This window comes from Berkeleyomyces rouxiae (genome assembly GCF_048999995.1).
Source record: "Berkeleyomyces rouxiae strain 22BRR77 chromosome Unknown BrBRR77_ptg000001l, whole genome shotgun sequence".
Lineage (NCBI taxonomy): Eukaryota > Fungi > Ascomycota > Sordariomycetes > Microascales > Ceratocystidaceae > Berkeleyomyces > Berkeleyomyces rouxiae.
The window spans coordinates 4,187,381-4,211,717 of record NW_027396491.1 but is presented as its reverse complement, the minus strand read 5'-3'; the positions used below and the strand labels follow the sequence as shown (position 1 = coordinate 4,211,717).

Here is a 24,337-nt window from a genome sequence, read left to right as displayed (position 1 = left end):
CAAAAAAGTATGTAACGGGGAGAGTTTGGAGATGCACGCGAAATGCCAAATGGGAGGCGTGCTGAATATGTATTTGCAATAGTTTGTTACAAGGAGCCAGTTATAAGTCAGCGGCCAGAATAAGCAGGTTCCCGGGCTCCAGCGCCGCCTTCTTTTTGGTCTTGTGCTGCTGATTTCACGGCATCTTCGCCGGCCAAGGCATGAGCCGAGGTCGAGACAGGGTCAGGTGCTTGCCAGAGGCGTTGGCCAGGGCAGATTAAATGCCGAGTCTAGGGGCGCCTTTTGCTACAGTGTGGCCGCCTCCAAGTAGCGGCGCCTAAAGCTGACAGCAACTTCAAGCTCGTCCCGTGGGCACGGGTGCTACAAGCGGGGAAGCTCGGGTTCTGGCTTTGGCAGCTGCAAGGGCTTCATGAAGCTGGCTATTTCCCTCGAGCTTTGTTTTCGAGCTTTTGAGGCCAAGGACGAGGAAGCCGGGAGAACATTGCATGTGATCGCGAACTCGACAGGGGGAGCAGTACATAGACCCTTATGTACAGACCCGTCTTAAGGGTTATGGCGAGAACAAAAGTGGAACCGAGAAGTATCAGGCATGAACCATTAAACCCAATGAAGACAAGTCGCAGTCAACTGGTCCAATTGCAGGATCAACATCTGCGCTGTCAAAATAGTCAACAAAGAAGGCTCACCGACACACATCATTGGCTGCTAGCTCATCGTCATCCCATCCAAGCTGCCCAAATGCCCAGGATCCCAGATGCTCGCGTGGTGATTTCGGAGCCCAAAGAACCACTTGTGCTATTGTTGTGCAGCCCGATGACAAACAGGGTAACTGCGCCGCACCTTCCAGCATTCCAATTCCACTCTTGCACCTTCCACCCATAATTTGCCGGCCGCCCACAATTTGGCAAATTTGAGGCCAAAAATCCGCACCGCGCATTCCCAAAATCGCCAGCGGCCTTGTTTATCAGGCTTCATTCCGACGCGTTTTTTGCTTGCCCGCAGAATGGCAGTCGCTGCTTATGACGAGACCGACCGTGTTTCTTCTTCTCCCGATCCGCTCAATTCCGAAGCCGACTATCCGCTCTCGCTCACGACGACGACGCCCGCGCGACGCGCCCTCCGCGGCCACCACCGAAAACCCACCGATAGCGCTGCTGCTCCGGCGCATTTGAATCCACAGCTGCCAGCGTCTGCCCGCCGATCCGCCGCCCAGTCCGCACGAAGCAGCATCGCAAGGTCTAGCGCACGAAGCGGCGCCATCTCACCCCGCAAGCAAACTTTTGAACTGCAGGTCGGCCGCGACATTTCGCCCCAGCGCCTTCTAGTCACCGTGGAGGCCAACGACTTTGACTTTGCCGGCGGCGGCTTGCACCGGCGGCTTTTTGCTTCCTCCACGCCGCCGCCGCAGCCGACACCATCCAAGATGACCCCTGTATCTACCCGCTCGACGCGCCGCGTGCCGCTCAAAGGCGAAGATGAAGTATCAACCCGCATAGCCGGCACTCCGCGCAGACCTAGGGCAACCAGCACCGCCAGCAAAGACGCCGGCTCTCGGAATACACCGGCAAGGAGACAATCAACACGTCAGCGAAGCGCCACCCCGAGTCGCCCAACCGACACGCCCATGCGACGAAGCACACGCACCGCTAAAACGCCAATGAGAAAAAGTGTCATGATATCTGATCTTGCTAGCACGACGCCCGACGACGCCTTGGATCTCGGCGAGACGCCACTCCCCGTCGTTCCCAAGCCAAAACCCACGCCTTCCCGTCGCGCAAGCCGGGCACAAAACATACAAGCGACAAGGACTCCCACAGCAGTTATCGATGACGAATTCGATCTAAACGAAATTCTGTTCCCAGTACCCAGCACGAAATCACTGCCTGATGCTCCGCCACAGCCTACGCCGGCTGACTCGGGCGCTAGCGCTGCGAGTGACGAACCAGCAACGACCATCGACGTCGTCACTACCACTATTCCCATAGCCGAAACTCCTCAAATACCTCGGCGCGCGTTGAAGCGAAGTCGAGGTAGCGGTGCAAACTACTTGGACACGTCTGCAACAAAGCGCCAGAACACACCGCGGCGACCAACTCCGGCCCGCCAAACAGAGACCAGTAACAATGCCAACGATAAACAACCAACTACCACATTTGCAGATTTGTTTTTGGACTCTACCCCGGATTGCTCTGAGTCGCCTGCATATGCGACTAATGCTCCTGATATCTCTGCTCTGCAGACAATCGCCGAAAAATCACATTTAGAACAACAAAAAGAGGTACATCAAGACACTGCACCAAATGACGACGACGATGGGGATCTTTGGCTCGACAATCTTTCTGACGATGAATCTCGATTTCGCCACACTTCTCGAGCTTCTGGTGCTTCGAATAAACGTACACACCCTGAGGATGTTGTCTCTAGTTTTGAGCAAAAACAACAGTCCTTGGAGGATGGCAACGCCGATGATGATGAGGAGCCTCTTGAGGTACCACAAATTCACGAAGAAGACCAACAACAGCAGAGTTCCATGGATACCCATTTTGCACCTTTACACGAACTGGAAGGATCCGAAGACGAATATGCCGAGGAGCGAAACGAGACAGAGAGTGGCAAGCCCGAAGCTGCCCAAGATACACAACCAGGAGAAGAGAACCCGCGGGAGGAACTCCCTGCTCATCGAGAATCTATTGAGTCCCCAGAGCAGCGTCATTTGCCCGACACACGTCTAGTACCTGGCTCCTCCAGACATGCTCCCCTCAGAATAGAGTCTGAAGCACCTTCTGAACCAATGTCTGAAGCCATGTCTGCTAGCTCCCACATGCGCCATGACGAGGACTTCAGCATGATCTTTCCGGACTCTCTGCACATTGATACGAGCCTGCCTCTTGGGTCTCGTCAAGATTTTGGAGAAACCACAAACCTGGCCATCAACCGTACACTGGAGTCTCTCAGACGCGATCAGGAACATGGCGAGAATGGCAGGCTTGAATCCAATGCTTCAACTCCTTTTCGTCTGGACACTGTTGCCGAGGAGCCCGAGGAAGAAAGCCACATTCAGGATCTGCCCCGCCTATCTTCGCCTTTGATAAGATTCGGTGGCTCTCCGTTGCTAAAATCGGCTACCAAGAATGCTGCGGCCGCCCATAACATTACCAGCCCAATGTTGGGCCGACCCCTAACACCCCGTCAACGCAAGCCGCCATCTCTGAGCCGGCAGCTCCTAACCCGCGAGGCACTGAAGATCGAGAAGACGCCGGCTGGCAAGATTGCGGACAAGGTGAAGGGCTTTGGTACTCTGTTATCCTCCGGAGCTCGAAGAAAACCCCGCCAGTCACCACAAGTTCAACCCACAGAATATGAAGACTCATTCACGCAGCCGTCCGAGTCTTTCTTGCAGACCATGGCACCCAAGGCGGGCGAATATGACTATTTAATCCACGAGGAGTCTACAACACCACAGACCGTTGCACGTCCTGACGTGATTGACTTGGAATTGGAAAATGAAACGCCAACTAGAGTTCCTACCAATATGACCGACAGAACCACAGCTCTTCCTCACGATGACCATCATGAAGCCCAAGTCAATTCTTTCTCCCCGGAGAGAGATCCCGAGGCCCAAAACGAGGAACATGCCTCCACTACACCAAATGTAGTTTCTGAAGAATATGGAAGACCAAATGACAAAAATGAACAGAAAAAACAAACACCGGTAAGTAATTCATACGCATATTCAGGTATGTTCGAAGCGACGCTGACAAGTATATCTAGGTTCATACTGGCCCACCAAGCGTATCTACCAACGCCGCGCCGGCAGCCAATGGACAGCCTACAGGTGCCGTGGCCGCTTCATCTCCAGCGCCATCTGCCGCCAAACCGGCTGAGAGGCCGCTCCTGTCATCCGCTGTTCGGGCTGGGTGGGCTCTACAAACCGTTACGAGCGAAAAGTCGTCCCCTATGAACCAGAACGGCCTGGGATCTCCTTTTCGCAGTGACTCTTCTCCTTTGGCCAACCGCAAACCTAGCGGCAAGCAATCGCTGGAGGTGCCTGCACCAAATCCGCCCCGTCTCTTCGGCGCCCAGGCCCACGGCCCCGTCCAACCAGAGGGCCTGGCAAATATTCCGGACCCGACTAGCCCGGTCACCTATGAGAAAGAGGACAGCATCTTTAAGCCTGCAGCTACTACCAAACATGGTGACTCTTTTCGGCGCGCTGGGCGGGTGCGTCGCGCAGCTTCTCTTTCTCCTTCTGGCGAATCTACAACTCGGATAGCGCCGGTTGTGCCAATTCTTGCAGCAGAAGAGGAGCACGTCGCCGATGTGTCATGGACCACGGACCCGAGCCGATCTGTGCAAAGAAGCGCCCCGTCTCCCGCGCGCTTTGGCTTTATTTCTGACAAGGAAAATATTCTGCATGTGGAGACAGGTGCAGATGATGACGCCGATCTTTGGGCTTTTGAAGCCGATCGTTCACCAGCAGACGCCCATATTGATAATCGTGCCCCTGCTGCTTCAAAAGGGCCCAACAAGCGCATGCTGCCTACTGTTGCAGAAGAAGAGGTTGGGCTCATGGAGTTGCCGAACAAGAAGATGGCACTTGACAGCAGGTCCACGACGGCCAGGCCGCCTGCCGCCACCAGCATCAAGGCCACACCTGGTGGCGGCCCTTGTCAAAATGGCGGCAGGATCCAAATGCAGGGATCATCTGCCACTAATTACCGGGGCTCAACGCAATTCCGGCCCATGATTGGACGGCATCGTGGCATTGTGAGCCAGAATGGGTCAGGCGAGAGTCCCGAAGTCACCAGCAAGACAGCCTATTTCCAGCGCAAGCTCGAGCAGGCTCGCCAAGAGGCTGAACATCAGCAGACTTTGCAGGCTGGGCAAAACCCGTTGGCGCGTGGTACCAGCAACGACACCCATACCAGTTCGCCAGCAACCCCTGCCCTAGGTGCCCGGGTTGGCAGCAACGAGCGTGCTGGCCCTGGCTCAGGCCGCATTGACCTTAGCACTTTCTTTTCGTCTCCCCTTTCTCTTCCTTTTCAGTCTGCACGCAAGGCTGCAACAGCTGTGGCCGCCGCCGCCTCGCGCAGAATTTACCCTGGCACTACTACTACCACAGATATGCAGGACGAAACTGACACCGAGCAAGACCGCCGCCACACCGACCCCAACGAAGACGACAGTGGTCCAGCCCTGCTCACCAGCTCCATGTTCCCTTCCTTGCCCCAAAGGCAACCAAAGACTCGCAGCAGCCAGCGTTACCAACCTCCCAGCCGCATTGTAGAAGTTTCTCGTTCCTCTTCACCCAGTGCCGCCGAGACTGACGAAGAGCATGGCGACACATTTTTTGACCATAGCATGGCTCACACGATTGATCAGAGTTATTTGAACGAGAATGATCAATTAGATCAGGGTGTCGACGGAAACAACGAAGAGCATGACCGTTACGTCCTGAACCACTCTGATGATCAGCCAGACGAGGATGAGGGCGAGGATGCCAATGTACAGAGCGACGCTGCCATTGCCTCTATGAATGGGGAAGACGGCGAAGAAGGCTCTGCCAAGGGCGATGAAAATGGACCGTCAACCCCCGCTAAACGCCCAGCAGAATCAAGGCCCCAAAACGCACATACGCCGCCGCAGATGCAACTTTCTTCCGACGACATCTCGCGTTGGCGTGAAGAGACCTCCCGAGTCATGGAAGAATCACCCAACGAAATGCGACCCATGCCGCGCCCTGGCTTCCCGCATCACCGCGCCATGTCACCAAGCAAGTCGTGTATTCGGTCTCCGCTGAAGGGGCGCACGCCCGGCCGTGTCGTTGAATTCACTAGTAGCACCCTGAGTCCTCTCGAGCAACAGCGGCAGCGCATTGAGCGGCAAAAGGGCATTGCCCTCGAAAAACAGAACCTGGCTGCGGAACAGCAGCGGGAGGCCGAAGCCTTGGCTCACTTTGAGCGCCAAGCCCTCGAGGGCGCACGGCGTGAGCGCGAGCTTTCTGCTGCGTCAGAGACTGCGGCTCCGTCACCGAAGCGGCGCCGCACTGTTGGCATCGAGCCTCCTGTCACCCTTGCGCCACCAGTTGGTGGCTTTGTGCATCAGCCTATTGAGTTGGACGTTGGGCAGGAAACTGATCCCGACTACGAGTACGAAGATGAAGATGAAGACGAAGACAATGATGAAGACCTGGATGCCGACTCTGAAGTCGAGGCCGAGCACAATCTGCAATCCAGCGACGAAGAGCAAGGATCCCCCTCAGTACCTCAGCCCAACCGGCTCGTTGATCTCTTCACACCCAAGAACATACTCGCCGAGCGCCAGCGCGCCGCTGCCGCAACCTACCACTACCTCGAGCCACAAGCGCCGCCAGACCCGTCCAGTTCTCCCTCCGCCGCATCCACCGCCAGCTCCGCGCCAACCATTGTCCTGCCGCGCCGACTGCACCTCTCGCGGCGTGAATGGACCAGCGACCACTGGCGCCACCTCAAGTACCTCGTGACAATCCGGCGCACGCGGCTTTTCTACTTCAACGCGCAGTACGCGCGGCCCTCGGAGCGCGCGCGCCTCGTCGGCGAGACGGTCTCGGGTGCCGGCGAGTCGATGCTGCTCACGCAGGAGCACGCCGACGCCGTCGACGCCTTCATGGCTGACGTGCCCGGCTGGCGCGTGCGTGATGTCGCCAAGCGCGTCTTCGCCATTGTCAAAACGGACGAGCTGCGCCAGCGCGAGTGGCTGCGCCAGCAGCAGACTAGTAGCGCGCCGGGCAGTCGCCGGGAGCATCAGCCAGAGACTGAGGCGCAGGGTGCTGCGTCGTGGTGGCGCCGTTGGGTGTCCTTTTTGTAGGAAGCGGTGGCCATGACGAGCTGCTTCTCCGTGTTCTCGACTCTTTCTTTTGCGATGCCCAGTATTCAAAAGTTTCATGTTCATTTCCTCTTTCTGTCTATCCACGTTTTCCACGACCCCCATAGTAATATCTCCGGCCACGCCTTTCTCCTTGACCCGCGCCTACTGTTTTCTAATCCACTCATTACACAATCTCTCTTCCTCTTCGACCTTTGCGGTACTTTTGTGCTTCTCGTTTCCTTTTCTCTTTTAATTAGTAGAAGCAACATCCCCTTTTCGGGGGTTCCTAACTCTTAATGTGTCAACTCTTGGTGGTGCGAGGTATCCTGTTTTTTTTTTCATTTTTTTTTCATTTAACAAACAAGTTCTTACTTGCTTGTTTCTATCCCCATTGGTGTTGTTTTTTTTCTTTGGCATGGTCATCATCAATTTTTGGATACCCAGATAGTCTTAAATACTCACGATAGCGATCTCCCTTTTTCTTTTTGGAATCTTGTGCGTCCCAGGAATTCTCCATAACCACTACAGATCCCGGGTACATACATGCATGTCAGCAGATTGTAGAAGGCAAAGTATTCATGACGCTGTATTGGTGATTATCTCATTGTGCTTCCCACCGTTGCAAGCCTCTTCCTCCTCTCTTTCCTCTAGCACCCTCTCTACTCCAGCTGTGACGCTTGGTTCTGGTACAGCAGATCAACGACATTACTCAGCTTTTCAATCGTAGCCAGAGCAGCGTCATACGTCTCGTCGCGGTGGGTTTCGTCAAAGATGATGAGGCAGCCGGCACCCTGATCAAGCACGCCGATAATGACCTTGTCGAGAATCATTTGCGACAGCTTGTGCTCGACCTGCTGGGTGTCCAGGCCGACCATGCTGGCAATATGGGCGATTTCGACGCGCGAAAACGGCTCAATGACCTTGATCAGGTTCTGCTCAAGCATGTTGTCGTACAGACGGCGCAGGTGGCTGCGCACAAAGGCGTCGCTGCCCAGCTCGTAGCGGTACGTGCCGAGGGCGCGCTCGTACTCCTCGAGCGAGCGCGAGGCGTGTGCGCGCGCAATGGCCTTCATGGCCTCGAGGCTAGAGCTGGCGTACTTGAGCGCAGGCTTGCCGGCCATGAGCTGGTTGACGTCGTCGACTTCGTTGAGCATGATCTTGCAAAGCAGCATGTACTGCAGGGCAGCAGTGGCCTTGACCGTCTCTTCCTGCTGGCCGTAGCCATCAAGTGCCTCGATAAAGTAGGAAAAGGCCGTGTTGAAGTCCTGGTCTTCGGCATGCAGCATGCCGCTCTGCATATCCAGGTCGGCCTGGATGCGGGGCGGTGTGTAGACGGACGCAGCACTGGTGCGGGCGCTGGTCAGCGAGGCGCGGGCCTTTGCAATGTTGCCTAGGGCATGGTGGGTTCGCGACTCGAGCAGTTGCACCTCAACCAGCATGAGCTTGTCGTCCAGGCGCTTGAGTTCGCGGAGCAGGCTGTCGCATAGTCTGAGAGCGTCGTAGTACAGCTGTTTGGCCATGTACAGGCTGACCAGACGAGTCTCCAGGCTTTGGCGGAGGAAGCCGCGGCGTTGCGACGTGGCCCATTCTATGCAGGATTTGGTGACGTCGATCTGAAGGTCGGTAGTGTTGGGGATATCGTGGAAGAGGTCCAGGAGAGCCTTAACTGTGAATAGGTCAGTGGCGATTAGCATGTACGTCATCGACAGCGACGGGGGTTGTGGCGTGCAAAAGCATGAACATGGAGCTTACCCAGCTTGGAGGTTTTGGCTTTGGCAAAGTCGGAGACCACTGTCCGGCTATTGTTGATCAAGGCGACAATCTGTTGGGTTTGCCTGCACCAGGGTTAGTCCAGATTCCGGAGAGATAGAGACAATGGGGAGATGGCCGTGGAGAGGGCGGGCCAAGGAGCAGCTTACTTCTGGTCACGATAGAGGCGTCCCAAGCCCAGCAGGGCATCCTCATATTGGCGGATCTCGGCTTCGGACGAGTTGACGGTGGGCGGGTTGTCGAGAATGGCCTTGTACTCGGGCTCAGTCTTGAGCTCTACTGTCCGGGAGCTCTGTCCCTTGATTGAAGGGCCAGCCATGATGTGTCGAGGATGAGGGTGAGGATGAGGGTGTGATGGCAAGAGCACAAACGCTGTGGCGTACTGGGAACGTGTGAATTTCACAGGACACCGAGATCGGATCTGGAATGGGGAAAGTCGCGGGCGTCGTTGGCGGCAGCTTCTTGCGCTGGTGCTGTCGTGTGCTGTGTGTTTGGTGGGCTGAAGGCTTGGAGGTTTGAAGCTATGTACGCAAGGCTGCTGGCTGGCTGGTCCCAAGCCCAAACAGGTAACAATGGGATTCGCAAGTTCTCGGAGCTCTGGTGGATGTCATGGCTGTGGCGCAGGTGTGGCGTTGGATTTTTTTTGAATTATTTATTCTTTTCTTTTTCTGAATTACCCGCATACCAGCATCTTTATCCAAGACCACCAGGACTGCCCATCCTGCGCTGGGATGAGACAAGTGCAGGCCTCAGATAGCATTTCCAAGCTTTCTTGGTAGCTTGGCCAGCACAATAAGACGCCACATGTAGAGCACCAAAGTGATCTCGTACAACCACGCTACGCCACGTCTCACATTTTACTTGCACCTAGTTACATGCTTGATAGTCTCATTTTTGTTCGTTGCAGCAGTCAATGTATTTGCTGATTTCTCTACCAAACAAACCAAATTCCAACGCATGCAACAGTCGCCTGAGCGCCCTAGCACCAACTCCCTCAAACATGTACATACATACAGACATACATGAACCTGTCAAAACCAGCAGAGCCTCGCTTTACACGGGCAGCTTGAACTTCTTGCCCTGGAGCACGCGCGTGTAGTACACCCAGAAAAAGTCGCTGTACAGAACAGTCTGCACAATGCCGGCAATGATGGCAATCCAGTCGGTGTGGTAGGTTGACGGGTCCTCGGACATGTAGCGCCAGATCCAGTTGGGGATGTAGAGGGCGCGGTAGATTCCGAGGGCAAACAGGTAGTGTGTGGTTATGGTCTCCGCCTCACCCGTGCGCTGGAGCATGAAGAGCTGAGGCAGAATGGCGACGCTCTCCAGCCAGATGGAAAAGGTCCACATAACCTCCAGGAACGAGTAAAAGTGCGGGAACAGGATGGCCAGAATGAAGGCACCGCCCAGCAGGTAATGTACGCGGAAGGTGTCGAGGTTGGGGTCGTTGGTCGGGCGGTAGGAGCTGGTCATGAGGTAGAGGATGTAGCCCTGGCAGCCAATGAAGAGAACCTTGAAGATGAAGTTGTAGGGGCTGTGTGTCCAGAAGAGGTCTGTATTGAAGCATGGCTGGGTTAGTGGTTGCTGGGTCTTCTGAAGAGGTGTTGCCGGCGCATAGGCTGCAGCCAGTTGCTGACGCCGCATTTGTTCCGGGGCATAGAGGCTTACCAAGGTATCTAGTGACGTAGACCAGGAAATACAGTACTTGGGACTTGAAGCTGATACCGGCGCAACTCTACAATTGGCGTGCATCTCGTTAGCATGGCTGTTGTCTTGGGTATCTTGATGACGCTGGGCGGAGGGGCTATCTCCACAGCAAGAAAATGCGCACCTTCAGGTCTCGCATCTTGTGCAGCAAGATCAGAATCGACATGAAATGCGACAGATCCGCGACCACGCGGAACAAATTGAGCGACATGGCGGGCAGCTTGGTGATGCGATTGTGACTGTTGATCGAGTTTGGCGGGTGCGGTGTTGTGAGAGATGAACGAGGCCGTCGATTCGCCGGGCAAAGGAGGATGGCGAGAGAGGAGCTGAGCTTTGGTGCAGCTATGAAGCGTGAGCGTGAGCGTGTCGCAGATGAAATAATAAAAGGGAGCACAGAAAAAGAAAAGAAAAAAGACTGCCGGCCCTGGAAGTAAAAAATCAGATTCGCCAAGAGGTTGATGAATGGCACAGCGGTATTCGACGCGTGTGGGAAACCATCCAGAAGTCCAGAAATATCACACCCAACGGGCCTTGTAAAAAGCTGTCCTTTTGCGCCCCATAAACCGATGCATGACGGATGTTTCGAAGCAGCGTGTGGGTCCAAAGTTAGAAACTGCGGGATAACGGGCTTGATAAGCCGGAGATTCTCCTCCAGGAAGTAAGTGCATACATGTGTACGTAGGTGGTGCTAATAATACAGTGGGCCACGGTGGCGCTCCACTTATAAGGCTGTGATTTACCAATAGTATCTGCCAGCTAAGGCTACCACTGAATTACCAATCACCACCGTCTGTGAGCTTCCATGGGCTTCACTTGGTCCGACCTACGAGGCCTGAGTGGAAATCATGATTGGCACTTATAATTAGAGCTCAAGTCACATTGTGAATGTCGTCAATCGTTTTTCTTTTCTGTTTTTTGCCATTACGTTCATTCATATAAAGCCCGTCATACACAACACCAATCTATACTTTCCCCCAACTAAAACCACTACTTGACATAGTTACACCAACACTATCACCATACTTCATCAACATGGCGACAACAGGCGACGACAGTTCACTCACAGTGACCTTTGTCCATAAGACTGGGACGCACGTATTAACAGGCAACAATCAAACTACACTTGCAGATGCGCTCAGCGAACTGGCCAGCAGGGTAGATGTAAAGCCCGAGAACTTCAAACTCATCATCAAGGCTAAAGTCTACACGTACATAAAAAATGGCAGTCTTCCCTTGGCCAACTTTGCCGGTATGTCGGTCAAGGTATTGGGGGCTACCACAAATGAGCAGCAAACACTTGGAACAGCTAGCGCGCGCGCCTCCGCGGCAGGCATCAACCAAAGCGCCACCACCACCAGCCGACCCACCAAGCTGCCCACCGCAGCAGCGCCCTCTGCCGCGCCGGAATACGGCTTCGCGCGCATCGAGCCGCTTCGCGTGTTCCCAAACGCCGACGAGGCCGAGGCGATGCTGCAGCGGCTCAGCAACGACATTGGCATCCGCGCCGCCATGCGCAAGTTCAAGCTGCGCGTCGGCCTGCTGACCGAGATGGAGCCCGTGACCAACACGCAGGTGACGCACGAGGGCACCACGCGCCTGCTCGGCCTCAACCGCAACATGGGCCAGGCCATTGAGCTGCGCCTGCGCACCGACAACCACCGCGGCTTCCGCGACTACAAAACCATCCGCCTGACGCTGTGCCACGAGTTGGCCCACAACCGCGTGCAGGACCATAACCGCGAGTTCTGGGACTTTTGCCATGAGATTGAGCGCGAGGTTGCAAAAGCCGCCACCTATCGTACACTCGACGGTCGCTCAGGCGTGCTGGGCAGCTACGAGGCCGACGATCAGCCCGATCTACACGGCCAAGTAGACTTTGGAGGCGCGGCCGAAGATGAAGGGAGGGTGCGAAGGGAGCTCATGGCGCGAGCAGCAGAGAAACGAATGCGAGACTTTGACAGCCAGAACCGAAACAGCGACCAGTCTGGTTCCCGGAACAGCGATGTCCCACCTTCTGGCTGACCATGTTCTATAATCTCTAGATTAGCTACGTATGTCAAGTACGTTGCCTGCGGCTAGCTTGTTTGAATCCGTGCGAGGCTTGTACCTCTTTCACCTTGAGTTTCAGATGTCTCAATGAACTACCAAGGAAGTCTTCATCTGACTTGCGGATATACGTGTGCTCATACAGGGAGCCAATGCCAAATACCTGTCACTTCAATTGTTTCAACGCATCCCGAAAGAAAAAAAAAGGAACCCAATGCTCACAAAACATGGCAGAGTCGGCAGGGCAGAAGAGGACAAAAGAAGCTAGTACTTCGGACCCAGATCTTGTGACACCCGAATTTATGGGCCATGTCATTTAAACAGAGTCACACAAACATACAACGAACGATATTGGTTCAGATTTAAGGACAGGTTTTTCGGCCAGATTATTCCCGAGCCGTAATAATACCAAATATCAATAATTCAAGTCAAGATTAAATACTCCAAGCACCCAAGACGAGTGCGGTAAATACAGATGGAGATTTTCATCGCAAGAACTGAAGAAAAGCAAAAAAATAAAGGAAACAAATGTGTGGCAAATGTATACCGAAACGCCGTGCATTAACCCGCAGGAACCCAACCGGTCGAGACAAAATAAACAAAAAGAAATGCCCAAAAAAAGGAAATACCGTCAATATAATAAGGGTAGTGCCAGGGAAGAAACGAAGAGACGGCGTCGACAATGTAGTCTGGAAGCGCTGGCAAGAGTGGGAAGGCAGTGAAGGTTAATGGCACTGTGGCGAGCAAATGGGATGCGGGGGTGTAATTGCAGTGGCTCGGCAGGAGAGCCAGAGCCAGGAAATGGCCATGGCAAATATTGAGCTTGAACTAGGTCGTCTGTGCCCTGTTTGTAGATTTTGCTTGTCCAACAGGAGGCAAAGCTCAAGTTTACTGGACCTTGAGCCACGTCTTGGTATCAGGGGACCAACGGTGGCTATAAAGTGGCATGGATATGTTAATAACGATGCGAACGGATATCGGACACTAGTTGGAACGCAGCTTACCCGAGCCATTCGGTAGTCACCAGCGAATTCACGCTATACTCATCAATCAAAATGCGCTCAAAGTTGTACGGGATGATGGCGGGGACACCCTCAAACTCTGTATAGCGCATGGGATACAGATCGGTAGTTTTGTAGCGGTGGTTGTTTTTGCAGCTCCAGATACCCGGCGACCCCTTGGGGTCCCTCTCGGCCAGCCCGGTAATGTCAATGAACATACCATTTGACATGTCAATCCAACGCGCGTCAATGATGTTGTGGCCGTTGCCGCGGGTGATTTGGCTATGGAAAGGGTTGATATCAAGGAGGTAGCGCTTGGTCTTGGTCTGGCCATTTTCTTCGTAGGCGTATTCATGCTCAGTCCGGTTCATGTTTTCACCCAGCCAAGCCAGAGTCGATGACGATACCTGGACATCAAGGTCGTAGTCCCACGGCATGATCTGGCCGTTCCACCACCAGCCAAGCAGACTGCCATGTGCAATCCAGGTTTCGACGTTGTGTTCCCGGAAGACCTTGAGGTAAGAGCGGATAAGATTGCGAAGAGCGGGCACGTGGTCATCGTAGGAGACGGTCTCATTGAAGAAGCGAGCGTCGTAGTGGCCAAGCTCCAAGCTACCACCAGGCTCATGGAAGTACTTCCAGGCCGAGATTGGGGTGGCAGCAAAGGCCAAGCTCAGGAGGCTGAAGAAGCGCATCGTGAAGCCGTAGGGTGTAGGTTGGTTTGCGAGGAAGAGAATGCGAGAGGCCGAGGTTTAATAAGGGCGACTTGGAGGGTTGCGGCGTCGAGGGCAGAGGTACCTGGTACTTGTACAGGTTTGGTTTTGCGGAATTGTCGACGAAGCCGTGCAGGACTTGGAGGTCGAGGTGATTCTGCAGCGGACTGAGTGTTTGTTGGCCACAAATATATCAATGATGGAACAGGTACTAGATGGCCAAACCAATAGCAGCAGCAGCACGATAGGAACAGGCAAACAAGAAGCACCAAAACGGAACAAAAAGAGCGCGGCGGAGAAGAAGAGGAGACGAGAGAGGGGCCGGACAAAGGCGTTAATAAATAAAGGCAAGCTTGGCGGCTTGGCTGGCTGAATAAGACAGACAAGATGGAGGATGATGGATGGATGACCAGGGCGAAAGGCGGGTTTAGAGTCAATTCAATTAATCAAGGAAGAACGAGGCGCCCCAAAATGGCGAAGGACCCCATGAGTACAAGTGCTCAAAAGGAAAAAGAGCAAGGAAGCCCAGCAGGGCAGTTTCCGCGTGTAAGACCGCCATCAATCGAGAAGGCAAGTCGTCGTGTGCAGTTGCTATAGTTGCTGCAATGGTTAGCCAACTTTCCCGAAGCTGACGTCTCCTCGTGCCCCCCAAAGCCGCTTGTTTACCGTTTGGCTCTAGCTTCGTGCTGTCAAGCTCGGTTTTTATTTTTTTTAGTTTTTTCGTTTGCTCCACTCCACCCCCCTTCCTTCTCTGGTGCTGCCCTTTCCTCCCCCTATACCCCTGCCGGGTGTTCCTTATTCATTCCCTCCGAGCCTTCACCCTTTCGCAGCTTAGATGCCGCCGCGGATGCGTCGTCACCATGCAGCGGGAGGGCTTCGCGGCCTCCCCCTTTGCGAAATGATAACACAAGTATAGCGCTTGTGCTTGTGCAAACATACTGCGTCACTAGCTTTGCAATGTGTTTTTTTTACGACTGGAGACAATTTCCTAATCAAGTGACAGCCGTCAACCCAGAGCAACTACTACTGTTGGGCCATGTGCTCTTGGTGTACCTGCCCCCTCCTCTGTCTGACTGGATTCATATTATATAATCTGGAATGCATTCTGAATGATCCCCATCCGTTTGTCCGTTCTTGGTCCGCTGCTCTCTCTCTCTCTCTCTCTCTCTGCATCTCCATTGTTGTTTGTTCTTCAGACCCGATACCACGACATCCGACCAGAAGTATGTGTCCATGCCGTCGTGTTTGCGTTGCGTGAAACACCTGAAGCCTCCAGAGTCTCTGGAAGCGTAGGTCCCTCCGTAGTACAAGCGCTAACTACTTAACGACAGAAAAGCCAACACGACAAAGAAAAGCATCCGTCAGCTGGGTCGCGTGCCCTGTAGCCCGTTCGTTGTTCTTGTAGCGCTCTTCCGAAATGTGCCATGCGTTGCCATACGTGTATGTCTCGTCCATGCATGCGAGCTAGTATAAAAGGGAATGTGTCGGTACAAGCACAAGTAGCAGTACTATTTGCCCTGCATGGCATCCAGCACTACCGGCCGTACCGCTACTTGTCGATATCATGTACATATGTACACTGGTACAAACATCCAGAGCGGACTTTGGAAGCTGGCTCGGCCTTCTACCTAGACGCTAGTTGTTGGCCATGTTTCTCTGTTCTTCGGCTGTCCCATTCCCTCTCTCTAGGCTGTTCTTGGCAGCGTGACCACTTGCTGCACTTGGAAACTCGGGGGACGGCACTATAGCGACAAATATGTACATACATAGTGTGCACTCGTGGTTTATCATGAGGCTCTCCGACATGCCCACCACAAGACAAGTCGTCGGCCCATGTGATGTGGGACGCTCTGACTTCTTGTTCCTCCAGAAATTCCGCGAGAGGGGCACAGGCCAGGTCCATCCAATGCCACTTTCCCCGTGCGTAAGCTTGGTTTGCTCCCAGAGCAAGGGGGACTGGTTGGTCTTTGCGAGGGCCACAAGAGACGCATGCCCTGCATCTCGCCCAGTCTTAGCCTACATTTGCAGCGTTTCCCAGGTCGGAGACCATCGGCATCGGCAGGTAAAGTGCCACTCACTACACGTAAAGACAGAGATCCCCATGTGTGTGATTCTGTACTTGTAACTTGTACTTGCACAAGCCCCCGGCCACACGCACATGTTCGCCCACAAATGGAGACTTTTCTCTGCAACACGACGCTGACTCCGCCCACCGTCGGTCCATCTCGACGGCCTTGGCCTTGATGTTGTCCTGGCTTCATCTCCAGCCTGCGACTCTCTGATCTTTGCTAGCCGTCATCTCCACCTCATTCGTGCCCATCACATTGCTGCCATTCTGACCAGTTCTCGCTACTTGGCGGCCAAAAATGCCTTCCACATGGCGTGGCAGACCCTTGGAACGGAATTTATGCAGTCTATGTACACATGTACTTGGACATGCTTCGGTACATATGTGCCCCAAAGCCAGGGGTGTGAGACTAGCAGCTGCACGCAACCCTTGCTTCCCACTCATTTCCGCTATCGATCTTCTCTCCGATAAGACAGCCATCCACGCTTCGCTTCTGGCTCCTGAATGCTGTTGGTTGGATGGCTGTCAACACAACTGCAGGTTTTTGCAATCGTTAACCCGAATGGTCCACAGACAACATACGCATACAAGGACTTGTATACACATACATTCACTTCTTCAGTTGCTGGTATGCCACAGCTCACTGCCTTTCCACATCGCGGCCTTCGGATCCTGAACCACGCCAAGAACGCGTGGCGCAACGTCTCTCGGTTCCGGTCCGTCTCCTTAACCTCCGTAAAATCGTCGCTGTGGAACACGACGACGCAGGTTGAAGCTACAGGCCAAACAAAGCACATTAGCCAAGTCGGTGAATTCATGTCGTAGTATCATAATCATTTCTTTGTTTTATTCCACACGTGTGGGCTTTTTTTTTCTGTGCTGGTGTATCCGTCACAGACGAATGTAGATATCCAGAAAATCAACCCGCCACTCCCGCTCGCCCAGGAGACTTCGGAGCCACTCCATGCCGAGACCCGTCCACTCGGCCCTCTTGCGCGCTGCCTCGTCCACTAGCGCCTTTGCCAGCACGGCGGCCGTTTCATTTGCCATGGCGAGAACCGTCGAGTCGAAACCAGGACCTCCGTGCACCGATCCATTAGCATACCCCCCACCATCTACTCCGCTACTGGTCACGTTGCTGTGCATCTCTTGTGGGCAGCCGTACAGACAGCTTCCGGGGCTCGATCCGCCAACTGGCAGTCGCGGGATGAACCAGTTGTGGCTAAAGTCGAAGAAACACCGGTCGGCCCAATGGCATGATGTTAGGAAGAGGATGAAAAGCAGGAAACTGCAGTACACGCATGGCCGCGAGAGGAAGAATGTGCAGATGAAGAAGAGAAACACAAACGCTGGTGGGGCGTTGGTTGGTATGAAGAGCAGTGGTAGCCAGCTAGTTGTGTGTGTGTGAGTTAGCAAGTCCTCCCACGTAATCACCACGCACATGTGCCCGAGATCCTACCTTCGTAAACAGAACATGGCGTGGTGTCTGTATTTTATCTACCGACGTATTGGCTATGTCGAGAAGTACGGACGCGCAACGGCGCTCTGTAGAGACCTTACGCGGGCGAGAAATATAGCAGCGCGCCCAAGCACGCAGGAGAACACACGCGAGCGTAAATCTCGGGATCCACACCAAGAAGCGACAAGTATGTATATCGTGTAGCGCTCAACAATCGCAGCCAGAGACTGCGGATTATAAAAGTTTGATCGTCGGGCGGGGTAGGGCGAACTCAGATCGTAGGAGGTGTGGAATAAGAGTCGTCAAGACTCGTATTTATGAGAGCAGGCTCGCGATAGCAGATATCTGTGTTGTCGTGGTGGTTTGAGCGGTTGAGAAGAAAATGTTGAATCGAGAGGGACACCTTGCGCCCGGCGTCGAAAAGTTGGCGGGGAAGCAATTGTGAAGCCGTCCGGTGAGTGTCGGTGTTAATTTGCGTGGAAAGTCGCACTCGAGTGTCTAAGAAAAGCAGCTGATCGCAGAAATAGCTTGTCACATGCAAAATACCAAGTAGCGTCCAGAAGATATTTTGACAATGGTTCAAGATGCTAGCTCTCATACACGATGCTTGTTTTGCAGAATTGTGGCAAGGCTGAACCGAGTGCCAGGTAGGATGACGGCATTAGCTCAAGGATATTATGTAAGCATGCATTTCTCCTGATTCTTGGGTATACCCTAAGGAAGTGTTTTACTAGGGTCTATGTCAGAAACAACATCGTGAGTATCAAGCTATGGCACACCACCACGCGACAATTTCATGATACATTGTCTTGCTTAAATTAAATCTAAGTACTAGGTAACGAAGTTTAGACTTGGACCCCAACTTACTCTGTGAAGAACATAGCTAACATTATATAATCAGCTCGCCTATCGTAATATGAGATAGTCACTCCCATCAGTCCAACTCTTCCCACACTACACTTGCCGCCCGCGTCATGAGCGGAGTTCTGTCGCAGAGTATGCGCAGCATACGCAAGTCTCTTCTTGTTACTCCTGCATCCTCCCGTCGTTTTACAGACTTTGTGACAAACCCCGCCAACAAAACCCAAGTCTACTTTTCCGAGTCTCTGGACCCGTATAGAAACCTGTCTATCGAGCATGAACTGCTGCAAAAGACTCCAGCCGACTCAACAGTCCTGTTTTTCTACGTCAACCGGCCTTGCATTGTGATCGGGCGGAACCAAAATCCATGGGTGGAAGTCAATTTGCCTCTGTTGGAACAAGTGCGGCGACAGTCCCACAACCCATCACCCAATTCTAGTATCCTTGTCCGGACCGACGAAGAAATGAGCCAAAGCCCTGGCGTCGAGCTTGTGCGCCGACGATCCGGCGGTGGCGCTGTATTCCATGACTCGGGCAATGTGAACTTCTCCGTGCTCTGCCCGTCGGCCAACTTTGACCGCGACCGGCACGCCGAGATGGTAGTGCGCGCGCTGAAGCGGCTGGGCGTGGCCGGCGCCATGGTCAATTGCCGGCACGACATCATCGTGGCTGATGATCCACAAACGCTGGAAAAGGTGGATAATGGCACCTGCAAGGCGGGACAGACCGGCACGTTCAAAGTGTCTGGGTCGGCATACAAGTTGACAAGGCTGCGATCGCTGCATCATGGGACGTGTTTGCTGGCGTCGCCGAACCTGAAGAATATCTCGCAGTTCCTGAGATCTCCGGCACGCGGCTTCATTGACGCCAGAGGTGTAGAGAGTGTGCGCTCGCCTGTCAAGAATGTGGGCATCCCCAGCGTAAAGGCCTTTATGGATACCGTGCTAGACGAGTTCAGCAAGATGTATGGGGGATACAAAGTCTTCAAATCAGACAAGACAGTCCCTGAAGATTGGACAAGTATTGAAAAGGGAATCAAGGAACTCAAGGTAGGCAGAGTGTCCTCAAGACTACCTGTCAAGTATATATTTCACGCACTGACATAACTACAGAGCCGGGATTGGATATATGGTCAAACACCACGATTCACTGTATCTTCTTCACTAAGCCCGGAGTGTGCTGCTTTGGCTCAAGCTGAACTAGGAGATGTAAGTAAACTACTTTCCACTGCTTTATGCCATAACGTTTTGCTAATCACTGAACCCACTAGAACTCCATCTCTTTCGATGTGGCTCATGGAGGCTTTGATAGTCTTGTACTCAATGGAAGAACATACAAGTTTGCACATACAAACATCTACGACCTGAAGAACTGGCCCGAATTCCTCTCGGGTCTTGGAATGGACTCTTCAAAGGCAGAGACGGTCGGCTCATGGGTTGGAAAGGTTCTGGGTAACTCATGGACGAGCTTGGATGTCTGAGTTATCACATGACAACTGGATGGACCAGAAATCTACCAAACATAGCTATAGACTAGACAGTCGAACCCCACCATTTACATACTTGTGCACATGGGCTTTACTAGCGAGCTGGAACCATGAATATATGTCGGTCTTGCTACACATGTCATATCACATTGAAGGACTATGGCTGCAAGATACCTCACAGGACTATCGGTTATCTCTCGTGAGTAGCAAAGTGTAGTTGTGAATAACACTCAGAAACCAGTGCTCAGATATAATCATACAAGAAGACCCCCGCCTCTTCCGTAGTACAAATTACGAAAACATCCTTCTTGACGATCTTTCAAACTGTGTATGTACTGGACACTCACTCTCGCCCCTTATCCCGCCTTTGCATTCCTTCATGAATCTGGGGGTCTGGGGCTGCTGTCTAGTGCCGACTTAACATGCCGTCCCTGAAATCCCGTAGACTAAAAAGCCAGCAAGACTAGGATGGAACGTCAAACTAGACTTTGGCCCGTCGGAAGCCGAGAGAATAAGCGTGTTTCACCGTTGGCCAAGCTTCCCCAGAGATATCACACTGCACTAACTAAATATCTCGGAAGAAAAGACTTCAATAAGTATGTGTGTGTGTACATAACTAACTACGTAAATGTGCTCACTTGTAGCTGAGAAGGGATCCTGTTATTAGGGCGTTCCAACACACCAGTTCCTATGTTAATCATCGAACCACCAGTTTCACAGGAACAAAGATAGCACAATTATAAAGAAGATTAACTAGTTAATGATGGCCGATTACTAAGTAGTGCTAACCTCACACCCATTCAGGGCAACGCCGATGTGATGCTTGATAGTCTCATGTGTTGTCCAAGTTTTGTCATGGCGGAAGACAGACTCGAGGGGAACTGGAGGCGAAAACAACAGGCAAGGCAGTTTGACTACATTCGGAAATTTAGAATAACAAGTAAGAACGCCCAAGTACACACTTCTGTGTGCTGATACATGCATAGTAGACTGAAGACGCTGGTGACTTTTAATGTAAGTATTTTGCTTCCCGCTCTATGCAGCCACGTTCATGTTGAGACCCGGCAGCAACCACTTCATTGTAAGCTTTACAAAGAAGGAATCCATGAGACGCATCCAAGTCCAAGCCAACGTTTGGAGATTTATCTCGGCGGGCGTAGACGACGCAACATCGGACTTGGCAAAGATAATCTTAATAACAAAATGTTTGTCCTTTGCGTCGAGCTGTCAGGTCAGTTTGAAAAATGAGCTGCAAGTCGGCGGGGAAGAGTACTTGGACTTGGACTCGAAGACTCGGCAAGCGTGCTTGGCCATCTTGGAGAAGAAGAAATCGCACTTGGTAAAGACAAATACAGACCACTTATTTGGCAGGTGATCACAAATCAGCGCTGACGTCTGTGGCTAAAACCTTCACTTCAATTGATAGATAAGACCATTGCCAAAGCATTTTGATTCTCTGCTTTTCCGACATGTCCCTTTCTTCCTAGCTCGTGATTTTTCCTGCAAATCACACTTTATATTTCCCTCTGCGTCATCTGTCTGAGCATAAGCTATTTGTATACTTACAAAAAACTTGTTAGCTGGGTCAACGTAGAACTCCACCGGGAATAAAAGAGTGACAGAACAGCCTTCTCCAATTCGCCTGACAAAATGGGCTTGGAGAAGCGTGAGGTGACAACGGCAGGCACGACCCCAATGTGCAATTTGATGCGAAAGGGCGCAAGTACGAGGGGATTACAACAAAGAAAAGATATGGATGTACAAGGATACAAACCTGGAATCTGAAGCCACCTTGAGCTGAAGTTTGGCTGCGATGGCTGTATCGTTGTAGATATCTATGGCCCTATGGTTGTAGACAAAGCAACCGTGGAGTCTCTGGGGCCCCGCGGAGCTTCGTGCTCTGGCAAAGCAAATGAAAAGCAGGACTTTGGCCGACTATGGGTTTCTCCGTACTGCTTCTTCATGGAAACGAACACACTCTACATACTTGTAGCGACAACGACTCAACAACAATGCAACATAATGCGAGGCCATGCTCTGGCCCATCCCATATTCCAATGTCTGGTCAAGTGACTGGTGACATGTAAATCACTAGCCACAGCCACAAAGAAACATGAGAAACAACATCCCTGGTCGCATCTATGTATGTAGTCTCACATGGCTATCCGTCTACTCGTACAGACGCCCCCTCATACAGGCCTCGTTCTCGCTGCCGCCTCACCGACCAGAATCTCACGATAGTTTAGCAAAGCCCACGATGACGCATGGCGTTTTGCTGGCGTTCTTCTCCCTTTGCCTCGCACAGGAAGGGGAGTAAACAAAAGAAAAAAAAAAGAAAAGAAAAAGAGAAAAGTCCTCATGCATGAAGCCCGCGGTAAATTACACTCTTTGGAGTACGAGTGAGGCAACAAAGGATGCGGCTGTTCTAGACCCCATGGAATTGGACTCATATGTCTGCATGTCTGCGTACTTGCAGCTCATATGTGAGGGGGGGCCAGCCAAGCAAAGACTATGTGAGTATGACTGTATGTACGGACACATGCACGCATACTTGTGCTCAGTATCGTGACATTTTCTTTGTCTAGGCCATTTACCAATACTGTGGCCTCTTGCTCCGTCAACGGAGAAGTTGGCGGTGGATGAATGGTTCTGGGCAGATCATGAGGGAGGCCGAGTTGCATGGATTGTAAGCAGTCCTGGCACCCATTCATTCACACCCAGGGTCCTGTGATATGTCTCTGATAGGTAGCAGTCGCAGCATGTCCAGATGTGTCTCTTTGGGATCGTGGGCTGGCTTCTCTCCTCAAGCTCCCGTTCTAACGCTTGGCGTTGACTGAGATAATTGGGGGTTGTCTTCCATTTGTCATACCCGTAGATAACAAGTTTATCAAGTCTAGTTCAACAGAGAGGAGACAACGTCGTTGTAGCACAAGTGCATGACTGCCAGATCAGCCAAAGTAGAGCTTGGCCAGGGCCATGTAAGCAAGACGTGGACGGGGGAGAGCATTGCCACAAGACAAGATGTAGCCAGGTGTTGAGTCCTGGGTGATGGCACGCGTCCTTTTACCAGTACATTGGCGTCTGTAGACTTGTACCTTGGATACCTGGGTGTGTGTACTTGGGCCTGTACTTTGGATCGTGACAAGCATGTCTTCTGCCAGATTGCCACTCATTTTCCTCTTTGGGCGCACAACAATGACTGGCCAAGGGGCTCTTGTTCCCTGTCCAAACAGTGTCTTCCGGGTTGGCACAAGCCAACGCGCCAGAGCGGAGCAGAAATTAGTTATAGCTACAGCGGCACGGTCTGTCAGGTTCCGGCGGCACAATTCCACCATGGCCACAGGCCAATGTTCATACTACGTAGCATGGGGGAGGAGAGGAAGTCAAGTTTCTGGCTGTGGCTCTGTTCTCGCTTCGAGTTGAGCCCAGACCCAGCTAACCCTTTCTTTTTCATGTCTCCAGATTCCCTCCCTGTCAAAAAAGCTGGCTTCTCCACCTCCACATTGTGCAGCAGCTACCCCACATTCACACTACAAGTCTCAGTAGCTAGAACTCCAAGTAAAATATCACGTTGGCACTACAACACTACCCGCCTGCTGTACATCTCACGATAAGAGAGTACCAAAAGAGTTGAGGGAGACTGCACTCTCTGGTGCCTCTACCTGCCAATACCTGGGGCTCCTCCTCGTCCTCGTCAAGGAGCCGGCTATGCGTGTGTGTGTCTGTCTGCTTTTTCTTTTCTGTGTACATCTGGGATTCCCCTTCCCTCTGCTCCTCTTCTTTTCTCTGCTTCTGTGCCGATGCCGTGCTTCACTTGTGGCCCGAGCTGGGCCCGAGCTGGGCCCGAGCTGGGCTCAAGTGTGTGGTGTGGTCTGAGGTTGTGGTAGTGGCTCTTTACAGGTACACAACCACGACACGACGACCTGCTGCATCGGCGAATAAGAGACAAGAAAGACACGAACGAGAGGACAGAGAACCAAGCCAAAAACAGTACATGCAATGCATGTTGGCTCTAGCCATCTCAGAATAGAGGCAGTCCAGTCTGTAGATACCAATCGCATCACATGGCGCGAGCAAAAAACAGGCGGCATGCGTCTGCGCCTGCACCTGCGCCGACACACGCATGCGTGCTTGTCTATACTACTCTGGCCTGGGAAAGGAGACAAGATCAAGTCTGCATTATGTAAAACAAAGGGGACAAGAGGAAACAGGATCTGCTGACTGTTGCACACACGCGGGCTTCCCGTCCTCGCCAGTTTTGTGGTTGTCGCTCCCTCCAGCGTTCCGAAGATCGTGAGTTTTTTTTCTTCCTTTTGCTTCCTGTCTTAGTATCTCGTCTATATGTTTTCTTTTTTTGTGTCAATTTCGTTCTGTCTCCTC

General features: G+C 52.6%; 7 protein-coding genes across 7 annotated transcripts; 3 read left to right on the top strand and 4 right to left on the bottom strand.

Annotated features, from left to right (window-relative positions):
- Positions 1–1,003: 1,003 nt before the first annotated feature.
- Positions 1,004–6,846, top strand: BROUX77_001173 (uncharacterized protein; the record flags this gene model as incomplete). Its single annotated transcript, XM_073745573.1, has 2 exons — positions 1,004–3,712; positions 3,772–6,846. The coding sequence occupies 2 exons, from the start codon at positions 1,004–1,006 to the stop codon at positions 6,844–6,846; spliced, it is 5,784 nt and encodes a 1,927-aa protein (XP_073609408.1).
- Positions 6,847–7,505: 659 nt separating this feature from the next.
- BROUX77_001172 (uncharacterized protein) lies at positions 7,506–8,935 on the bottom strand (the record flags this gene model as incomplete). Its single annotated transcript, XM_073745572.1, has 3 exons — positions 7,506–8,512; positions 8,599–8,681; positions 8,766–8,935. The coding sequence occupies 3 exons, from the start codon at positions 8,933–8,935 to the stop codon at positions 7,506–7,508; spliced, it is 1,260 nt and encodes a 419-aa protein (XP_073609407.1).
- A 734-nt stretch (positions 8,936–9,669) lies between these two features.
- Positions 9,670–10,534, bottom strand: BROUX77_001171 (uncharacterized protein; the record flags this gene model as incomplete). Its single annotated transcript, XM_073745571.1, has 3 exons — positions 9,670–10,169; positions 10,285–10,351; positions 10,448–10,534. 3 exons carry the CDS (start codon positions 10,532–10,534, stop codon positions 9,670–9,672), a joined length of 654 nt encoding a protein of 217 aa, XP_073609406.1.
- Positions 10,535–11,355: 821 nt separating this feature from the next.
- BROUX77_001170 (uncharacterized protein) lies at positions 11,356–12,345 on the top strand (the record flags this gene model as incomplete). The annotated part of the gene is made up of 1 exon (XM_073745570.1): positions 11,356–12,345. The coding sequence occupies one exon, from the start codon at positions 11,356–11,358 to the stop codon at positions 12,343–12,345; it is 990 nt and encodes a 329-aa protein (XP_073609405.1).
- A 912-nt stretch (positions 12,346–13,257) lies between these two features.
- On the bottom strand, positions 13,258–14,065 carry BROUX77_001169 (uncharacterized protein; the record flags this gene model as incomplete). The annotated part of the gene is made up of 2 exons (XM_073745568.1): positions 13,258–13,303; positions 13,374–14,065. 2 exons carry the CDS (start codon positions 14,063–14,065, stop codon positions 13,258–13,260), a joined length of 738 nt encoding a protein of 245 aa, XP_073609404.1.
- A 2,977-nt stretch (positions 14,066–17,042) lies between these two features.
- Positions 17,043–17,627, bottom strand: BROUX77_001168 (uncharacterized protein; the record flags this gene model as incomplete). The annotated part of the gene is made up of 2 exons (XM_073745567.1): positions 17,043–17,373; positions 17,611–17,627. The coding sequence occupies 2 exons, from the start codon at positions 17,625–17,627 to the stop codon at positions 17,043–17,045; spliced, it is 348 nt and encodes a 115-aa protein (XP_073609403.1).
- A 957-nt stretch (positions 17,628–18,584) lies between these two features.
- Positions 18,585–19,951, top strand: BROUX77_001167 (uncharacterized protein; the record flags this gene model as incomplete). Its single annotated transcript, XM_073745566.1, has 3 exons — positions 18,585–19,520; positions 19,584–19,679; positions 19,742–19,951. The coding sequence occupies 3 exons, from the start codon at positions 18,585–18,587 to the stop codon at positions 19,949–19,951; spliced, it is 1,242 nt and encodes a 413-aa protein (XP_073609402.1).
- Between the last annotated feature and the right edge of the window lie 4,386 nt (positions 19,952–24,337).